We start from the raw sequence: 12629 nt of genomic DNA, 5'->3' as shown, positions 1-12629 counted from the left end.
AAGAAGTTCATTGAATCTCACTAAATAGCATTTTTTAGATTACATTTTATGTATTAATTGTCTATAAAATTCAAGGGAAAGGCATGTTGGTCGCTCAATTACCAAACCCACAACAGTTTGATTACTTAAACATAATACAGTCTTCTAATTCTAAGCCCTGCAAATAACTAATATATGGTAGTATTAAGGTAAAACATAATACTATTGTTTGTTTTGAGTTTTGATTTTAATGAATATCATGGAAATTTAATTTGCAGATCAAGAACTAAAAGAGGGTTAAAAACTACTTGATTACATTTGGGTGGATGGATGATACAAGGAGTTCACTTTTGATAATAACGATCAGACACAATGCTTCAGGTCATATATGACAAGAAGTTCACTTTTGGGCGGATGAAACTATGAAAGTAGGCTACCCAGCAAATAGTATTAAGCAGTATACACGTTATGGTTAAATTAAATTGAAGTAAAAATCATTTCAAATACAAAACGCGTTTTAGACGGTGTATATAACACATTTGCGACATCTGCATAAAAAGTGTGATATTTCCTCATTCATATTCTCCTATAACTCGTGTTACTTTTTAATTTTTATGTATCATTAAGAAGTAGTACCAACTCTCCCTCCACACACACATCAGATGGGCCTCTTTGCCATCCACGGGAATAGCAGACACCAACTCAATCCAATCTTTAAAAACATCTGTTATGTGTAGGACTACCTAAAAGAGGACGCTTAAAGATGAGCAAAGTAAGTACTAAACTCTGTCACTACATAAAAGGAAATAATGCAATGTATATGCACATATATTTGCTTGCCTGAACTGTCTTTCCAAAATAATCTCCTGTTCCTTCCTTCTCAAGAACAGACTGACAATAAAACAAAATACGGGATCAGTACATTCACCAGATACACAAAACTATACCTATCATGAAACATTAATTCTGGCACATGACAGATCTTTGTAGTCATAAGGATAAAAAATGGATCAAATTGTCTAGTGCAATGAGCAGGTCGCTACATGAAGTTATAATTAACTGCTAACAACATCTTATCTCTATCTATTTCAAAAGTAGTTCATTGGAATCTCACTAAATAGCCTTTTTCTAAATTACATTTACCAAACCCACAACAGTTTGATGACTTTAACATAATACAGTCTTTTAATTCTGAGCCCTGCAAATAACTAATATATGGGAGTATTAAGGTAAAACATAAGACAGTATTCTAAGCCGCTTTAAAAGCTCAATTTGTAGGGATATTGGCCCAGTCAACTTATTGTTGTGAAGATCTCTGTCAACATGATAAGCACAATAAAATCACTATTTCAGAAGATAGTACCAACAGCCACTTATTAACTTCCCCATCACCCATGATTGAAAATCCAAGCATGGAAGTAATACACTGATAGGTGAGTGAGTCAGCAGATTGGTTACAGCAGTAGGAAAAGGCCCAACAATTGACACGGTGTAAACTTCTCAGCATTTTTCCATTAGAATTAATGTACAGTGTACACACAACCGAAAACAAGAAATGGGATAACATAAGCAGTGTTCATTCTTTAAGTTCAGTAACAACTCAATAATAACCAAGTGTGGAGCATTTGGCGGAGATGAAGCAGGTAAATCCCCATCTCTACATGGATCATCTCCAACCCATGCACACACCACTCTTGATCCAAGTGATGATTTTATCACTTTCAAACCTTTCACTGCATATAGTCATTAACAATTTCATCACCTCGCTCGGAAGTTTTTCACTCTCAGATCAAATTCTCACCAAAAAAACACATCAAAACATTTATTTTATATAGATTTTTAAATCAAAGTATATTTTGGGAGTAATTTTGAACCTGGATATGGGTCAAAAGGTAGAAAGTGCATGCCTTTGTAGAGACCCAAAAAACAGAGGTCAAAGAGTCCACACGCTCGCATGAATACGAACATTTGATGTGCATAACAAACATCATGGTTAAATTATTGATTTTTCAAACAATAATTACAAACATAAATACCATAAATCGAACTTATATAAGATAACAATTTAAAAAACACCCTAAAACGCATAAAAAATACCTCAGTACTCAAAATCACATAATAAGATTAAAGAGAAGAAGAAAATGTAACTACCTGCAACAAAACCAAAAAAGGCTTGTTGGACTTTTTAAATTGAATTTTGTCACCGGCCTCAACAAGTATATCAACTGATGCTTTGCTTTCTTTTGAAATGATAGATTCGACACCAGGAACTTTACTCTGCAATAACAATCGTCCATTAAAGTTCTTGATGAGAGAGCACAGACACATGGGTCCATTTTATACCTTGATCAGCCCAGTTCATGTGACATGATCGGCAGGCACATGTACAATAACATATACGGGTTTCAATCCCAGATCTTTTACAAGAGAAAGATCCCTATCCACCGTCCTATCTACAAAGTCAACCAACTGCAACATCACAAAATACAAGTCATGCCTAAAAACAGTCTTTCGCACAACATAATAGCAAGAGACAATTCAGCAGAGTAAACTGTGCTACTAACAGCTTAACCTACTGAGCCAAATAGCAAGAGACAACCAACCAAGTTATAAACACAAAACTACTTGAGCAAGAATTACAACCAATTTAATTAACAACTCGAGCAAAATGTAAAACCATTCAGGCATATGACGAACATGGTTGAAACACAAATCAACTACCAATAACTGAATATGAAGTAATTCACCAAACAGCTATCAAAAAACACAAATACTAGCCTTCACTAGCAACTGATACTGAGCAACCAAGCAGCTAGCAAACATATTCCAATAACATGAATACCCAACAAAATTACTGAACTAAGAACTAGAAACGTGTATTTTTCATTCAGACATTACATCAAACACTTTGTGTACAATTCAGCTATTGAATCAAATCAGTTTCACTACCATATCAAAGTGTCATTGTTTTCTTTAAAAAAGATATTCATTTATACAATATCTATTCGTTCATACTAGATCAAAAGTGTGTGAAATCCTTTCATGAATGTATTGAGAACTATAAGAAAAAAGATACCCGTTTATAAAAAGATTAGAAACTTTGAGCGAATGTCTACTAGAAATAACTAAAAACAACTTTGAAATAATGTTTATTGTATGTAAAAATTGCGTTTCAACCAATTACAATCTGACAAGTGGCACTTGTATATGGTTGCCACGTATATTTTCTTACATACAATAAAAATTTTTTCCAGTTGCTTACATACAATACACATAACTTTAGTTTTTTCCTACTATAAACATTCGGTCAAAGATAGTTACATTCCATGAAACTAATCTCTTTTATAAAATATCTCCCTTAGCAACATAATCACAAAAGAAATGAATTAATGATAATGTGGTTCAGAAGATGTTCAAATGGTATTTTAGAAAGATAAATATACTATATTTTGATACTATAAAAGATGGTAGAATGAGCAAGTGATGTATGTAAGAATTTATAAACCATATATTTTTATAAAAATCATAAGCAAAGCGACACTCGTTCTCGATAAAGATACTAGTAGATTGTCTCTTGAAGAATGGTCGAGTATTAATTGTAAAGGTATAGCGATCAGTTCTATACTTCAGCATTTCTTTATCTATATAAATAACTAGGGTTATACCCGGCCAACCGGCCGGGGACAACAATTGGATATAAACTTAAATACGGGTCATTAATTTTAACATGTCAATTATTACCATTAGAAAAAAAAACACATCTTTAAACAATACGTAAATTTTTAAATACAAGACTTTGATGGCGAAGTGCAAAACCAACTGGGTTGGATCAGTGATTGGAGCTCATGCCTCTGAAAACAGAGGTCATGGGTTCGATCCTCATGCCCAGCAAGGCTGGAGGTCCTTTTCTACCTATGGTAGAACCTGGAAGCAGCCTCTTTATCTTTGGTAGGGGTAAGGCTGTTTACATATCAACCTCCCCCATACATCGTCGAAGACGGTATTGAGACCCAAAACCCGTGGAAGACGGCATTGAGAGTTACTTTTACTTTGATGGCGAAGTGAAAAGTTATAAAGTATCTTGAAAGATCAAAATTAGAAGCTTAAAATGTTCATAGTGCAAACAAAAAAGACCAAAGGGAAATACCATGAATTATCAAAAATAAAACTTTAATGGTAAAAATAAAAAGTTTCAAAAGATTTAGTAGTTAAAGTGTGGCACACTAAAATGTTATCAACCTAAAAATAATAATATAAAATCCAAGAAAGCTAGTTGATATCTATACAACACGCTAACTAAAGAACGAAAAAGAAAACTAGGCAGGCAGGCAATACAAGACTTTGATGGCGAAGTAAAAAGTTATAAAGTATCTTGAAAGATCAAAATTAGAAGCTTAAAACGTTCATGGTGCAAACAAAAAAGATCAAAGTGAAATACCATGAATTATCAAACATAAAACTTTAATGGTAAAAGTAAACTGTTTCAAAAGATTTAGTAGTTAAAGTGTGAGTAAAACGTCATCATCCTAAAAATAATAATATAAAACCCAAGAAACCAAGTTGATATCTACACAACACGCTAATTAAAAAACGGAAAAAAAAAAAAAAACTAAGCAGGCAGGCAGGTAGCTGGAGGATGCTTCATTGTTCACGCGAAAGAACTTAAATAGGTTATAATATATCTTGCTATGTTAGAAGGGCACATTTATATACATGGTACCCAATATACCGACGGTGGTGGTGATGGTATTATTGGCGGTGATGATGGCGGTATGAAGTGGTATAGGTTCATGTAATTGTAATAGTGGAATTTTTTTTAAGATAAAGACTTAAAGTATTAATTATTAAAATAAAGGTTTAGAGTGTAAATTAATTTATTTATTAAGGACAAATTTGGTATTTTTTAAAAACTCTTTTCATAGTGAGTGTTTATTAAGGATAATTTAGTAATCCAGTATCTAATTATTGTATAACTATTTCTAACAATAGGAGGTGTGATAACTTTTATAAAAGAGTATAGATATCTTTCTATGTTAGTAGGACCAGACCAGGGTGGGAACCGTGAACCATTAATTTTTCTCCATTTTTCGGTGTGGTTTTTGATTTTTTAATTATTGTATTTCTTTTATCTTTTTTTTTTTTGATAAAAACCCATTTAAGAAAAAAATAAAACAAACCATTTTTAATAAAAATCATATGGGTTACATGTTGAAAAAGTATGGATACGGTACAGGCGTTGTTCTTATATGTTCTAAAGGGTTGTCGTCGGACGCATATGGGAATGGTATGGATTTGATGGGAGACAATCCAAAAGATGATAGTATTTAGATACGGAATGGGATCGTTTTTTTATTGGTTACCATGATTCTCACCATTATTTTAATTCTCACTTGATCACTCCACATGTTTAGAATACATAGATATCATACTTTATATAAATGTGGAATAATTGACTAACTCGAGTGCTTCGACAATGATCACGCTACATCTTTTTATAAGCTATCGCAAGTTTGGTACTATAAAGTTGAATATTTTCATTAATCTTTTAGGGGCAAGGGTATAGTGTCACAAATTGGCTCTTTGGCAAGTTTTTGACAAGTTTTCAGCCAATCAAAATTCGCCACGTGTTTTTGCCAAAAAATAGCCAAAATAGACCAAAATGCCGATGCCGAAAAAGATAAAAAAGTGAACGATTTTAATAAAAATTGATACTCTGTCCCAGAATTTGGGGGTCGGAAATTTCTTAAGTTGGAGACGCCATGGCTGCCAAACCGAAGGTTTACCCCCACTAAGATAGGCCTCGGGTCATCCGAGTCCCATTTTTAGAACATTTTGTATTATCATCACCCATTTAACGTAACACCGACAACCTAACTGTTCAACGATATCATCATGGGCTAAACTATTTTTTCAGGCTACCGATTGCTTTAATGGAACAAAATACGACAACACTACCAAGGAAAAATCTGGCCACGCTACCGTTAAGTTAGCACTACCAAGCTAATCACAAACTTGCAATAACGGCAATGTAATAAGATAAATATACATATAAAAACATAAGCAGCAGAACCAGTTAACCGGAAAACCCAAAAGAGGGCTCGCCAGAAAACCGTCTAAACCGGAAACCCAAAAAAGGGGTCACCGGAAAACCGAAGCAACACCACCAAAAACCCAAAAAAGGGGTCACCAGATTACATGCAATCACGATCAAATCAGAAACCCCATAAAAAAGGTCACTAGAAAACCAATAAAACCAGAAACCCCAAAAAGGGGTCGTCGGAAAACCAATTAAAAGTAGCCAAAGAGCCAATAATGTGTCAATTATACCCTTGCCAAATCCAGACAACGATTTGGCCATAAAAAAGTGAACATTTATGGCCGGCAACCACCGGAAACCGTGGTGTTTGATCTCACCGGAATAAGGGTGTTGTACGTTAGGAGCATCGATAAGTTTTTCTGACATGGATTCCGGCAATAAAAGCCAAGAAAACCATAGGATTAGCCTCAAAATCGAAAACCCCCAAATTTATTTTTAGGTTTCCGGTGTAAAAAAGTTTTGGCACAATAACCAAAAAAACGGTTACAAGGTACGCTCCCAACGTTTACAAGGATTGCCCAAATGTAGCCGATATATATAGCCGATGTAACTTGCCAAAACTAGCTGATGCAAATGCTATAAGCTTGCCAAAGAGCCAAAGCTAGCCGAACCAACTTGCCGATAAAATAAGCCGACTACACTCTTGCCTCTTATAATTTAAAAAAAATAAAATCAGGTCTACTTATAAAAATAAAAATAAATAAACAAATAAAAAAAAGAAAATTACCCTAATAGTCAAATTTAAAACCTTATGTCTAAATATAGATACCTACAAAAAAACATACCAAATTGGTCAACAATTTCTTACCACCTATCCATGATAGTAAGAAATGCTATATACCAAATTGACCCTAAATTTATATATCATCAATAAACATCCAGGGACCTTGATTCCCGTTTTGTTACACCCTTTCCAACAATGTTCATCAACTTTGTTTTTCTGTAGCTATAAATGGACGGCTTTAAAAGTTTGAAGACTATATATATCACAAAATGTGATCATGTTTTGGCAAATCATATATCTTATTTAGTAGCAAACTCGATATACATGGTTGTTTATATTGTTACATCCCCATATGAGGTAAAAAAAATAATAATAAAAAATGATCGAATTCTTCTAGTGCGTTATATATACATACGTGTTATATTTGAAGTATAGAATCTTGTGTATTCATGTGGTATATGTGATATTGTGGTTACTAATGTATGCTTTTAGTTAACACATGCATTCGATTTATGTGATCGGTACACAACATTATCTATAAGGGTGGACGGAGTGCACACCCATTAGGTACCGGTCCGATACTGCAGGGAACACCACCCCGTAGTATCGGTACCTATTGGGCGGTGAAGCAAATGGAGAGCGCGGTCCTCGGGTCAGTCTCGCAAATCTGAATGTTAGAACAAAAAAAAAATCCGTGGTGCCCACATTAACAGCCTCGTTTTCTTTCCTTCTTTTTTCTTTCTTCTTCCTCCATTTATGCTTTATGGTCTTTCTTTTCTTCTTCATTTTCTTATTCTTTCTTTTTCATTCTTTCTTATTCTATCACACAACACACATATGGCAAACATGAACCTAAGGGATGTTAAGATGTCGATGCAATCTCACATTGTCAACGATGACAGACACCGATCTCAGGTGAATACTGTTATTCATAGTGTATGTGACGAGAAGGCGGCTTACCAAGCCGAATCAACCGAATTGAAGCTCCCGATCGGGTTTGCAACGCTGCCGAAAATGAGTATGTTGTATATCTTCGGCAAAAGATAGATTGGGTGAACCAAATAATTTCAGCTTAGCACCGCCTCTTCCACCTTCACAGACACGCTTGACCACGCGTTATTCTTGTAAGGCAATGTCGGTGGTGGTTGGCATGTAGATTATTATACCGACCAGAGGAGGAGTACGTATCTCCTCAACCCGGCGATGCTGTCGGGTCTCCTGAACCCTATCGATACATTCATCGTAACGACGGCGACAGTACTGTGGACTCGGATTATTTCGAGTGTTAGGTTTATGTAATGTTTATAATAATTTGAGTAATATTATGTAATGTAATGTTTTTAATGATTTTAGTAATGTAATGTAATGATTTTAGTAATATTATGCAATATTTTATAGTTTTAGTAATATTTGTTTTAAATTATATTTAAATTAAAATTTTAATTTATTTAGTTGATTAAAAATAAATAATAAGTTAAATTAAATATAAAAGAGTGGGGAGGAGCGGAGAAGCAATCCATGTCATTAGAGAGCGGGCAGGAAGGAGGAGAAAAAGCGGAGATAGGCGGAGAAGGGTGGTGAGACACTCCAACCACCCTAATTATAATATCTTTGTTTATATATCTATATCTAAAATCTATCAGGAAAGGCATGCATGATCATCCAAATGACGAAAGTGACTCTCCAGAAGTTGAAGTTCATTTTGGACGTATAAATCAACGAAGATGATGCATGCTCGATCTCACAAATTACAAGTAAGATTTATACAAATCTGGGGTCCAACGAAAAACACATGGTAATTTTTAATTGGTTTATAGCATTTCTTACTATCATGGTTAGGTGGTAAGAAATTGTTGACCAATTTGGTATTTTTCTTGTGGGTGTCTATATCTAGACATAAGCATCTAATATGACTAATAGGGTAATTTTCCCAATAAAAAAATCAAACCCACTATACGAACCCAATTTGAGGAAAGTACTAGCTAATTACCAAACCCAACCGGCAACCGCCATAACTCGTTATCTCATTTCTTAAAAAACCACCACCACCACCTAACATCCCAAATATCTACTTCCATCGTCATTAGACCATTTTTTTAAAAAAAATTTATTAAATCTTTTTTATTATTATGCCCATACCGAAAGGGAAGAGATAAATTTACAACAATTATTAGTAATTACAACAAATATACAAGTTTTACTACACAATTTACAATTACGGAAAACATACATTGTTGTAGATGACAAATAATTGTTGTAGATATATCATTCTCCATAATGAAATTCTAGTGTATTGATGATACATATCCTTTTATTTTAACATTAAAATTCATTCTATTAAGTTAAAAATCAAATTAATTATAGTTTTTATTAATGTAATAACAATAAGTATGATACAGATTTAAATAACAGGAAAATGTTATATGATATTAACATATTATAGTGCTACATTAACACTAATTTTCATACATGTTTTTTTTATTTTCATACATGTGTTTTTTTTAAAGTTTAAGGTTTGTGTTTATAATAGAAACACAAACCTATGACTTGAGTTCAAAGTGATCCTTCACTTTTGTATCATTATATAAAACTTGAGCAAGAGTGGTTTTGCCAATCCACCCAGACCAACTACATGATTCATTTCCCAACAGCTTCCCTAGCAATAGCTCTTTATCCCCTTTCCGACCCACAATTGTAGATACATTCACCAGTGAAGTTTCTTCCAATCTTTTGATTTTTGTATTTGGCCTTCGAACATCATCACTCAAACCCAAAAAATTTTTCTCCTCGACAAGATGATGCAATTTGGTTGTAATCATGTCGAGCTTAGAGCCCATATTACGACCATATTTAAAAGCTTGAAATTTGGTTGGAATGATGTTAAATACCTCACTTGTACTGGTACTGGCAGAAGATCTTTGACTCTTGTGGCGCCGTGTAGCTTCAGTTGTCAAGTCATCGAGCACATCATCAATGTCGTAAACCAAATGTTTGAGTTTGTTAAGCCACAACTCAACGGATGTCTGTCTTAAGTGTTTTTCTCCAGCATCAACAAGAACAGCTTGGATCTGGGCCGATTTCTGGTTCCACTTGTCGAGCTCAGAATAGATACCTGCAGATTGAGCAAGCCTGATCAAGTCACCTGAGGCCAGCTTCTCAATCACAACAGTGATGAATGCGCCAAGAAACAGTTCACCAACAACCATTGTATTTTTGCCTTTTGTTTAATTCTGATTTCTGAGAAAGTTTTGAAGGAAATTAATTTTACAGATGAAGTAGGGAATTAAGGGGTTATTGCATTGACTTTGTATAGATCAATAAATCAGATCAAATGATACTCTTGACTATAATGGACAAGACCTCATGTACATAGTTGTCTTATTCCCTAATAGTTATTATTATAATACCTGATGGCTTTTTTAATCATATTATATTTTGATTTTTGTTAACCTATAATCTCAGGACAACACCGGTTTTGCGGGTAGCCCGGATTCGTCTTTAGTAGACCTATGTGGCCACAAGGGGTATATTTCTTTTGCTCAGTATGTACAAATCCTACAGTATATACTTTACGAATTATTAGTTTTTATCATACTAATTATTAACTTTAATAATAATAATAACTCTTTCATGTGGGTATTATTAATTTTTAATCTTTATTCTGATTTGAAGTGAACTAGCATTTTGATTTTTGAATGCATCTCATATTATGCTAAGCCCATATTATGTTCTTTTATTATTTGCAAATTCATAGGATGTGTTTCCTTACAAGGAATTCCTGCAGATGAAGCTAGGAAACAAACACAAGAATATATTTGCATAATTTTCACAGTTGTTTTCTCTGGTTACAGCATAGTCATGAAGGTACTTAACACAAGGATATAAAAATTTATAGATGTAAAAGAAACATGATTATATCGTTGTACTAAAATATTACATGTAACGTGTTAATATAATGACATTATTGTTGAGTCCTCCAAGTTCTGGAAACAGAACACTCTTGTTAGCATTGGTTTGGAGGATCACCAAGGAGCTTAAGGTAAATTACATATCATGAATTCATGACTTGCTCCTTACAATGATGTATTAAAGTTAGACATGGCAAAGCGGGCACGTCACACGGACAAAAAGGGTTACTAGTGAAGCATGTTATCGTTTCATTAAATATCAAAACAGGATGGACTGGGCTGACCACCTGCGCAATTTTGTGTACTTAATATTATATCAAACATACTCTATATATTTTAATGAAAATGGTCTAGGAGGTATAAAGGATTAAAAGTACGCTTTAGAGATATACACATGTACGGTTGTACCAAATCCGCCCATTTACAAGTAAAGGGGCCAAAAACATTACCTTTAGTGAAAGTGGAGTATCTAATCCTACTTTATTCTGTAATTGTAGAACTCCGGGAAGGTGAAGAATAATGGTCATGAACTGCATGAGTTTGTACCTGAAAGAATTTCTGCATATATCAGTCAAAATGATGTTCATATTGGAGAAATGACAGTCAGAGGAGCCATGGCTTTCTCTGCTTGATACCAAGGGGTTGGAACATGTTACAGTTAGTTTGATCTTCAGTGGTGCTAAATAGAGGTTTACGATAGGCAGGTTGGCCGGCTTGGGTAACAGGTCAAACAAGTTTACTTTTAGTACAACTTGAAACGGGCCAAAATGGGTTGTGAAACTTGTAAACACTACCTTCTCTTATTCTTTATATTGTTAACATAATATTTGATTCTTTAATTATGATTACTAAAAAAACGTTCATTTGGCCCTTTTAACTATTTTTTTATATAAATATTTGACCTGTTTGATATAAATGAAATCTAATTGACACATTCAACATTCAGTGGGCCAAAATTGCCACCTCTATGTTGCAATATCTACTATGAATAAATTTGATGGTAGGGTTGATCAAGGTTGGTCGTCTGAAGTGCAGAGATGTGGCAGAGCTGTCAAGAAGAGAGAATTATGCAAAAATTAAGCATAATCCTGATATCGATGTCTACATGAAGGTAAGAATAAAGCTACTGGTATAACATAAATCTCAGTCTTTTATGTTTTCAGTTAATATATAATTAAAATTTATTCTTGTTCCTTGTTATTTAGTCTGCAGCAAGTGAAGGACAAGAAGCAAGTGTAGTCACAGATTATGCTCGCAAGGTGTACTAACGGGGAACATTTCTTTAACATTTACACATAGAGGTGAAATTGGGCGGGTTATAGGTTGAGCAAGGGGTCGACTATTGTACATAAAAAACAAATATAAAAACTAATACCATCTCATTTCAAGCGAATAAAGAAGAACCTCAGGGGCACCATATCAACGTGCAGTAACATACTCTCTATATGGTGGTTGATCATTCGTCTCACAGGCTTGACCAAGATTACCAATCTTTACTAAAGAATTTGTGACAAGAAGACTGCATTCCATGCATTCAAATACCAAGAATAACGTATCGTTTTCTCTGATGATCTCCTTGAGTTTTAAGACATTCAGATGATTGTTCAACTTCATTAGGAAGTTAACTTCTTTCAAGCTCATGCATACGTCCCATGACTCGTACTTTTCAAACAGTTTCTTGATCGCCACAATTTCACCTGCGCGCTTGTTAAACGCTTTGCATGCTACCCCCTATGACCCCTGTCCGATTTCTTCCCGTGTTGCATACTTCTTCATTGTATATATGCATATATATGTACCCTTATATATCTATATCAAGAAAACATACCCAAAATCTTAAAAGAAGATGAAAGAATCGGAGGATTAAAGAAAAGGGTCAGAAAAGAATGAAGTGGGTGTTCAATGAGGCATTTACACAAAC

The 12629-nt window shown here is 34.1% G+C and overlaps 1 protein-coding gene and 2 long non-coding RNA genes across 3 annotated transcripts; 1 reads left to right on the top strand and 2 right to left on the bottom strand.

The window, feature by feature from the left end:
- Nucleotides 1-823: 823 nt before the first annotated feature.
- On the bottom strand, nt 824-2638 carry LOC122580836. The gene is made up of 3 exons (XR_006320892.1): nt 2323-2638; nt 2131-2256; nt 824-870 (listed from the first exon to the last, which is right to left on the bottom strand). It is a non-coding gene; the product is annotated as an uncharacterized LOC122580836 (long non-coding RNA).
- A 6581-nt stretch (nt 2639-9219) lies between these two features.
- On the bottom strand, nt 9220-10118 carry LOC122583883 (putative disease resistance RPP13-like protein 1). The gene has a single exon (XM_043756256.1). It carries the CDS (start codon nt 10004-10006, stop codon nt 9341-9343), a length of 666 nt encoding a protein of 221 aa, XP_043612191.1. The 5' UTR covers nt 10007-10118; the 3' UTR covers nt 9220-9340.
- A 472-nt stretch (nt 10119-10590) lies between these two features.
- Nucleotides 10591-12273, top strand: LOC122583884. The gene is made up of 4 exons (XR_006321343.1): nt 10591-10664; nt 11206-11349; nt 11744-11819; nt 11914-12273. It is a non-coding gene; the product is annotated as an uncharacterized LOC122583884 (long non-coding RNA).
- The last annotated feature ends 356 nt before the right edge of the window (nt 12274-12629 follow it).

This window comes from Erigeron canadensis, chromosome 9 (genome assembly GCF_010389155.1).
Source record: "Erigeron canadensis isolate Cc75 chromosome 9, C_canadensis_v1, whole genome shotgun sequence".
Lineage (NCBI taxonomy): Eukaryota > Viridiplantae > Streptophyta > Magnoliopsida > Asterales > Asteraceae > Erigeron > Erigeron canadensis.
This window is presented reverse-complemented; position numbering and strand designations above follow the sequence as displayed.

Coding starts and splice junctions, on each gene's coding strand:
- LOC122583883 (XM_043756256.1), bottom strand. CDS start 10,006: ATGGTTGTTGGTGAACTGTTTCTTGGCGCATTCATCACTGTTGTGATT.